The 9,091-nt window shown below is 42.5% G+C and overlaps 1 protein-coding gene across 1 annotated transcript in view; it reads left to right on the top strand.

The window, feature by feature from the left end:
* The first annotated feature begins 6 nt into the window (after positions 1–6).
* The window catches only part of TTL (tubulin tyrosine ligase), a 35,796-nt gene continuing 26,711 nt past the window's right edge, over positions 7–9,091 (top strand). Inside the window, exons 1-2 of the mRNA XM_077773460.1 lie at positions 7–46; positions 2,952–3,030. Of these exons, the coding sequence (XP_077629586.1) occupies positions 7–46; positions 2,952–3,030 (119 nt within the window). The remainder of the gene's footprint in view (positions 47–2,951; positions 3,031–9,091) is intronic.

Raw genomic sequence — 9,091 nt, 5'->3', positions numbered from 1 at the left:
ACCCTGATGCTGGGCGAGAGGAACCGGCTGCCCTTCGGGAGACTGGGTGAGCGCTTCCCCGTCCCCGCCCTCCTGCTCCTCCCACGGCCCGTTAGCAGCAGCGCTTTTGTCTTAAGGTCATATATCTTCCCCTGCGTCGTTCTCCGGGCAGAGAAAAAATGGATCCATAAAGGTACACCCACCGCTTTGCATGCCTTCTCGTCCCCGAAATCGGATTCGGGGCCGCAGCTGCCTGTGGACAATGGCCGGCCCCTGCAGCCCGGGGGGCGTCGGCCGCGCGCTCCCCCACTGCCCTGGCCCAGCGCCCCTAAATCGCGCGGGGCGGCGGGGCAGAGCTGGGGCGCGGCAGGGCCCGGCGGAGCCGGCGCCAGACCTCCGGCTGGAGACCTCTTGCGAATTTTCTGCGCTGAGAATTCAACCCTGACTGGTGTTGGCGCGGGGGAGATCCTTGGGTCTGTTGAAAACCCTGCGGATTCAGCTACCCGAAGGCTCAGATAAGCTGGGGGTTTGGAAAAGATCTCTGGATTCCCAAAGCAGGAGCGTCAGAAGTGAGCCAAACCCGGGCCAGGGCGGAAGGAAGGGTGTCTGATTTAGACCTTTCCTTGGGTTCCCCAAGTAATGTGTTTTCCTAGTTGTGTGTTGAATGCAGATTTTGCTTGACACCGGCTTCACCGTGCGTCCCACTCATCCCGAGGGAGTTACCCTCACTCACATGGTTGATGCCGGTTTGGCATCGTGTCTACATCCATATCCACATCCTCGCCTGTAGGGAGGGGCAGGGGAAAGGAGAAGACCAGCAGCTCCTTTCTAGATGACGTAATCCAGAAGTTGTGCAGATCACTTCTACTCACACCCTATTGACCTGAACGGTCTCGTGCTTCTTCTCCCTGCGCAGTCATCCTGGGGATGCAGCCTCTGCTCCTTGCCAAAATTCTCCCGGGGCGGGGACCAAACAGAATTGCCAAAGACGAAGGGGAGAATCGATAATGAGGAAAAGTCATCTCTGCCTTAGAGGACGACCCAGAGAGAGTGGTGTTCTGTGTCCAGCAGAGGACATAGTTTTTAGAAAGAGGTGTGGCCAGGGGACGGAGAGGCTGAATGAGCAGACTGAAAATTGGCCCTTTGGAACGGACTGGCTCCCGGTGAGCTTCCATAGAGCCTTTGGGTGGGGGGCGTGTACAGTCGTATTCATTTCAGGAATGAAGGGTGTTGTAGCATAACCATATCGAATTTTTTTCTTTAGAATGGACAACTTTTTATTGTTATATAAATTTAGGCTCTGTGACGAGGACTCCATGGAGGGACTGATTCCAGCCCCCAGCAATCTTGGAATACAGAGAATGTGCCTGGAGATTACTTTTTGTTAAACTGCCTCTCCAGGAAGCCCTTGGCAAAGAGAATACCTTCTCTGAAAGAAGAACTACCTATAGTTGAGAACATAGATTTCCTTCTTGCTCTGTCCGCATCCCTGCCTGACTGACTTACCTTCCTCTATAGACTGGGTAGTGCCTGGCTGTGAAGCTTAGGGGGAATCCTAATATTAAAAACAGGCAAAAAGGCCTCTGTTGGGGCTGACGCAGGGGTGGTTTTGCATTGCTCTGGTGCTCAGGATGAGGGGGGAAGGCCAGAAATGTACAGGGTCCAAATCCTAAACAGGTACCACAAAGTCAGCAGATGATAAGAAAACATTTGGTTTTTATGGGAAAGAAAACAGCATCCCACAACCAAAATGGTTCTATGTCTTCACTGTTGGAGATATTTAGTTTTTGCTTCAGTGCATTGTGTGAGACCCAAGGAAATGGCGGATGGAACCAGATAAAGTCTCAGGAATGCCCTTGCCATGGGGATGGGAAGGTAGGCTAGGTTCATCTGCCCCAGGGAGAGTGAGAGCTAGTTAGTGCCTCAATATTTTTTTATTTAATTATATGCTGTTCTCAGATGTATCCTTCTTACCTCTGGCATCTTCTACTCAAACTCCCTTTGTTTGGTTTTACTTTTACTTTTGTTACTGGAAATTTAATGCATTTTTGTTAAGAATTTAAACAAATATTGAGGCTTTTGTGTTTGTTTGTATCCTTTCTGCTCTGTTTTGTAGAGGAGGGGAGATGCAGTAGGATTCATTGAAAATGAGTTTCTCTGTGGAGGATACACAGAAAGCCTTCAGGGCTTCTGATTTTAGGGACATGGCTTCTCCACTGTCTTCCTTCACCTCTTGTGGCTCTCCCAGAAGCTCATAGAGTTAGACATGCTTGAAAACAGCGATATCATAGTTCTAGTGCCTTCTTTAATGGCTGTAGAAAGCAAGGTTAGGAGTGCCAGCACGTGACTGTTAAAGTCCTACTGTGCTTGTGACGCCTGGGTGGCTCAGAGAAGCACCTGACTTCAGCTCAGGTCATGATCTTACGGTTCAGTTCATGAGTTCCACCCCCACATCAGGCTCTGTGCTGAAAGCTCAGAGCCTGGAGCCTGCTTTGGATTCTGTGTCTCCTCTCTCTCTGCCCCTCTTCAGCTCATTGCTCTGTCTGTCTCTCTCTCTTCTCAAAAATAAATATATGTTTTAAAAATTTAAAAAAAAGTCCTGCTGTGTAGAGATTACTAAGTCCCTATGTGTTAAGCCAAGAGTGGGGTGTGGTGGGGATCAAAGAAAGATGAAATAGAAAATACCCTTCCACCCTAAGAAGAAAAAACAAAGGCAGTAGTGGTCTTTGGCAGCCCTGGGATATCGGCATCTTTAATACCCGCTGTGGGGAGGAGGGGAGGGTTTCTGGTTCCATGCTGTGGAAGGGGCAGGTGCAGGGCAATGGAATTATTCCGTTTCCACCAACCAGGCCTGAAATGGGAGCATGAAAAGCCGGGCATGACACAGCTGTTCTCTCTCCTGCATGCTGGTGCTGACATTGTCATTTCCCACCTGTCCTCTTTCCCTTCTGAGCCTCCTTTTTCCTTTATAGGTCACGAGCCTGGGCTGATGCAGTTGGTGAATTACTACAGGGGGGCTGACAAGCTGTGTCGCAAAGCTTCTTTAGTGAAGTAAGTGTTTAAGATTCATTTTCAGTCTATTACATAAACGTTTTTAGCCTTCATCCTGAAGCCTTTTAGCAAAAATGTGGGATTTTTTTTTTTTCTGGACAAAAATACTTTCATCTCAAAAGCCAACAATATTAATTCCAGAGCATCCTCTATGCTACTTTGATTACAGCCTAAAACTTTGCTCTTTGTGCTTAATAAGGTCTGTCTGTCTCTTAGGTGAGGGTCCCTAGAAGCAGAATGGGAGGNGGAGCGGTGGGGGGAGGTGAAGGCTCTCAGGAGAAACTCCTCCAGAAGCAAGGGGGAGGCCAGACAGTAGGGGAGGAAGCCAAGCAAAGGTATGGTTTCAGCTGAAGTCTCTCCTCAGCCCGGCTCCATGGAGCTCAGGAATAAATGGTACCTCAGAATTGAGACCAGAGAACCTGGCTTCTGTCCTCTAAGTTAATCAGTCAGCCACTGCCTGTTAGGGGATGTGGAGAATGTAGCTTCGCCTGCATTTCTGGGCAAGGGCTAGACTCTGGAGAAGAGGCATGCACAAGCTCTTCGCAGCCACCTCACAGCAGCCAGGGGTCTCCTCAGAAAGGACACCCAGGCAGGGAATAACAGTATCTGCTATACTGCGCACCTCTGAGCAGTGGGGTTCCGGCTCTGTGTCATAAGAACACTACTACAAGGTAGAGGGGAGCATTATTATACAGTGAAGTGATTGAGGTGGAGGATCCACAGCTTGGGTTTTAATCCCAGGTCTCCCTCTTATTAGCTTGGGCATATTTCCTCATCCTTCCAGACCTCTGAATCTACCTCAAGGTGGCTGTGAGGATTAGATAAGGTGACACGTAGAGTGTATGGCACAGTGGTAAACAATAACTATTTGACTCTGTGCCTTGATTTTTTTCCTTCTGTAAATAAAATGAGGATAATTATAGTAACTACCTCAGGGTTGTTGTAAGAGTTAATTGAGTTAATTTATGTACTAGCTTTGAATAATGTCTGTCTCGTGGTTGCCACTACATAAGTAAAAGCTCTTATGACTATTATTATGGTTGTGACTGCTATTATTGTTATCATTTCAGTAGGGAAAAACTGGGTAGTGTCCCCCAAATCAGGGTTGTAATAGGTCCCAGTATTCTTTCCATGAAGACTAGTGAACATGCATGTGTAGCTCAACAAATCATTTAGGGAGGAAGACATGAAGATACAACTCAATGCAAATGATCTTTTCCCCACTCACATTTCTCTCTGGTCCCTATCTGTTTACTGAGTTGAGTGTTCATGGCATTATTTTCCCTTTTTTGTCCACACTCACTGGCCCCAGTAACTTATGTATCCACTTCTCTCTGGGATGGGTTTTCATGATTCACCAGCGACCCTGAAAGGTGAGTGAGGCTTGCTGAAGTCTTATTACGTATTTACATATTTAGAACACAAAAGATTGTTTCACCAGAACTAAGACTGGAAGTGGGACATGATTATTTATCCAGATTATTTATATAGAAAAAAAATTTAAAGGTTTATTCCATCTTTTTTCTACTATTACCTTTTAAATCTGAAGATAAAGGTAGAATTTAGCTTTTAGAAGTATGAACAGAGGATGGTGTAAAAAAAATGTGTAACATTCTACGTATTTGCATAGTTAGCAGTTAAAACGAAGTGACTACATGGCTGGAGTCCTGATCGGGTCTGAGTAGGTGTCTAGATCTCTGTGACCCTGGACACCACCACTGTGAATCCCAGTAACCCATCTACCACTGTGGATGGTGATGATCATGCTTGTTCTTTGCCCCTCCGTGACATGTGACATGGTTTGTGATGGCACCTTGTAAATGGTGACATGGTTTATGCAGCTGGGACTTGTCATTGTCCTCATAAGCTTCTGTCATTCTCTTAGGCGGCTGGCAAAGGATTGTAGTAGTTCCAGGAATGACGGTTCCCTTTGTCATTTTGTCTCTCCATAATTTTGTCTGGCTTCAAAGAGCTCCAAAGAGTGAAAAATGTAATTTCCTCATTTTACTCTAGAGCAGAATGGCAGCTCACAGAGGACAGCTGGTTGCCCGTTGCCATGGCCCTTAGTGTTGAGCCAAGACAGGTCTAGTCTGTACGAACGGACCTATGGGCGATGCGACTGGGCATCCCTCACAGGGCTTCCTAGAGTCTCCATAGTGTTCTCCCCTGGACCTTTGACAGCAAGTGCCTTCCTCCTGCTACTTCAGGGAGGTTGAGAAATTCATCAGGCCCTGTGGCTATAGTCTCAGAGCCCTGACTGGCTTTTCCTCTGACCTAGGTTGGAGGCTTTCTTTTGCTCTTGTGAGACTTTATCCCGTACATATATGTAAATGAGCCTTCATTTGTGGTTTCCTTCTGAATAGGCTTATAAGGAAATGGGACGATTGCAAAGGATGGTGTCCAGCAGAAACTGAACGCTGGCTGCATGTGTAATTTTAAATGTCTTAGGAGCCGCATTAAAATAAACACAAAGAAATAGCTGCAATATGTTTTACTTTAATAACATTTTATTTAACCAGGAAAATCCAAAATAATCCATTGTACATGTTATTAATATAAAAACAATTAATGAGATATATTTTTTAAATTAATGAGATATTTTACAGATTTTGTTTTCATTCCAAGTTTTCAAAATCTGGCATACAGTTTACATTTTTTGAAACATCTTAATCCAGATACTAAATTTTCATCTAAAACCCTTGCTCTGTATTTAGATATCATGAAAATTTATGGTTGAAATGTTGATTTATGTACTCAAGTTGTTCCCACGTAAAGGTTTTCAGTAACTCAATGAAAAATCATTTTCCTTTCATAGTTACACATACATTGGCAAAGCTGGTTCATATTTTTAGAACTGACTTGACTTTTCAAAACTATGTCCAAGTTAAGTAAATTCGCCAACTCTTGTGTTAACACAGTATTATTAATATTGAATTCAAAAGAGATACTAAATAAATTGAATAAAATTGAGTAAATTGAAAAGAAACTCCTCTAAATTTAGTAATGTCAACAAAGCATTCTTCAAACTTTTCTTTAGTTTTTTTAGCCAATTTACATAATGCTATCTATTTCCATTTAAATCTCCATATTGAGTCATGCTTTTTTAAAAAAACTTTTAATGTTTTATTTATTTTTGAGAGAGAGATAGAGACAGCATGAGCAGGGTAGGGTCAGAGAGAGAGGGAGACACAGAATCTGAAGACAGGCTCCAGGCTCTGAGCTGTCAGCATGGAGCCTGACGCGGGGCTCCAACCCACGAACCGTGAGATCATGACCTGGGCTGAAGTCAGATGCTTAACCGACTGAGCCACCCAGGCGCCCTGAATCATGCATGCTTTCTTTTTTTTTTTTTTTTTAATGTGTATTTCTTTATTTTGAGAGAGAGAGAGAGAGAGAGAAAGTGCATGCATGTGCCCAAGACAAGTTGGGGAGGGGCAGAGAGAATCCCAAGCAGGCTCCATGCCATCAGCTCAGTATGTGGAATGGAGCTTAATTTTATGAACTGTGAGATCATGACCTGAGCTGAAATCCAGAGTCAGTTGCTTAACCAACTGAGTCATGTTATAAAAATATGTAAAATCATTATTGTTGGCTTGTGCTATGAAATTGGAACATAAATTTTTGCACCTGTCTGGCTAGGTCATAAATAAGATCTTCTTTTCCCTTCTTTGGAACTTTAGCTTGATCACATGCAGTGTGGATATCGATGAGAAAATGTAAATCACACTGCCATTTTTTATCTTTGCTTATTGAACGAACTAATTATTGATTTGGGAAGCATTTTCTTTTATTTCAAGAGACTCTGAGTTGGAGTTGACAATATAGTGAATCTTTGTAGAACTCCTTTCTCTTCAGTCAGTGAACACTGGCAAAGAACACAGTATCATTAAATCTATTGTCTTCTGTTTCTTTCAACGGTTCCATTCTGGGGAATCATTGTAGCATTTGCAAGTATATACTAAAACATTTCAACAACTGTATCCATGACAGTTTTCATAGAGTGGGCTTCAGAAAACCGAGGTGTTTCCAATATGTAACATACAGTACAATGAAACACTAAAGAAACCTCAGTCTACAGTCTATTAATATCCCATTAAATCAGCTTTCAATCCAACCTAGCTGAAGTAGTGTCACAGTAGAAATTTTCACGTGTAGGTGAGATTCTTCTTTGACAGATGTAAAAGGTTAAAAAATATCTACACCCCAAGGTTGATAGTTTTAAGGCTGCAATTTGATATTTTGTCACGTATTTGAAATTTTTTGAGGGGCGTCTGGATGGCTCCGTCATTTAGGTGTCTGATTCTTGATTTCGGCTCATAACCTGAGTTTGAGCCCTACGTTGGGCTCTGAACTGACAGAGCAAAGCCCTCTCTCTCTCTCTCTATCTCTCTCTCTCTCTCTCTCTNCCCTCACGTGTGCGTGCGTGTGCGCTCTTTCTCTTGCTCTCTCTCAAATTAAATACATAAATAAACTTATAAAAAATTATTAGAAGCAGAACATACCCAACGTATTAATTGGGCATTATCTCATGTTAGAGAACACAACTAAAACTAAAGGAAAATATTTAAGATTTTTCAATTTTTGAATCAGTCTTTGATATTATTAGAAAGATTTTGTACTTTCTAATACATGTTGTTCATGACTTAGCTAAATAAACATTGTTCACTTTTTGTAAATATCTGTTTTACTCTTTTCCTCAGAATATTTCCTCTAACTGTATTTCTATCTAAAATGGTTTTCTTGGGGCACCTGGGTGGCTCAGTTGGTTGAGCATTCAACCATCTTTCTCCCTCTGTCCCTTTCCTCTGTTCACACACTCTCTTTCTCTAAAATGTAAATAGATAGATAGATAAATAGATAGATAGATAGATAGATAGAGATGGTTTTCTTTTTTGTGCAAGAATCCATGCCATTTTATAACCTGACCAAAGTTACAACTTCAGAGCCTGTTAAAAATATGTTAAAAATTTTTGTTAGGTATTTAATTCTGATTTCAGCCACAGATTTCACTGATTATTTTTTTAAGTTTTCATTTAAATTTCAGTTAGTTAACATACTGTGTAATATTAGTTTCAGATTAGAATTTAGTGATTCAACCTTTATGACAACCCCTGGTGCTCATCACAACTGCATTCCCCACCCACCTGCCCTCTGGTAACCACCAGTGTGTACCCTACAGTTAAAAGTCTGTTTTTTGGGTTCTCTGCCTCCCCTGTATTTTTATGATTGACTGGAACCTGCTTATGAAATTCGTTTACATTATGTATTTTCTGAAAATGTCTCCTTTGTAACTCTGCTATAGCAAGTTGCAGTTGCCACTTATTGTGAAATTTCTGTCACACCTTCTGCCCATTCCTTTTTTTTTTTTTCTTTTTCTTTTTCTTTACTATTCTGGTCACAGTTCTGGCTTTGGCATCCCCACTTAAGTCTGCATCAGTCTTTGATTTAGAAAATTAGAATCAAGGGGTGCCTAGGGTGGCTCAGTCACTCAGTTAAGCGTCTGACTTCGGCTCAGGTCATGATCTCATGGTTCCTGGGTTCAAGCCCCACATTGGGCTCTGTGCTGACAGCTCAGAGCCTGGAACCCGCTTCGGATTCTGTGTCTCCCTCTCTCTCTCTGCCCCTCCCCTGCTTGTGCTCTGTCTCTCAAAATTAAATAAACATTAAACAAAATTTTTTAAGGAGAATCAAAAACTGAGAGAAGAAATTTCTTCCTCTAACAAAGCCATGCTAAATGAATGTCAGTGGTACACCAGGAATGTGCTGGAGGGTGTGCTCATGAAGTCAATTGAGAGCGGATGGAATTCTAGCGATGGAGATGCAGATAATATAGAAACTCAAAGGGAATAAAACTATCACCTTAACTTTACAAAAAAAATATTTGGCGTCTGTAGTATGCCTTTGTTTTAAATTAAAAAATTTTTCCATACTTGTTTTTTTGCTAGATACGTAGTTATATTTCATGTTAGTTGCCAATTAAGATTTGCATAGTTTTTGTTGTAACTCATGCTGTCCGCATAATAAACTCATTATGATGCTTCATCAATACATGGGGGATAAA

Source organism: Crocuta crocuta, unplaced genomic scaffold (genome assembly GCF_008692635.1).
Source record: "Crocuta crocuta isolate KB4526 unplaced genomic scaffold, BGI_CrCroc_1.0 scaffold67, whole genome shotgun sequence".
NCBI classification, from domain to species: Eukaryota; Metazoa; Chordata; class Mammalia; order Carnivora; family Hyaenidae; genus Crocuta; species Crocuta crocuta.
This window is presented reverse-complemented; position numbering and strand designations above follow the sequence as displayed.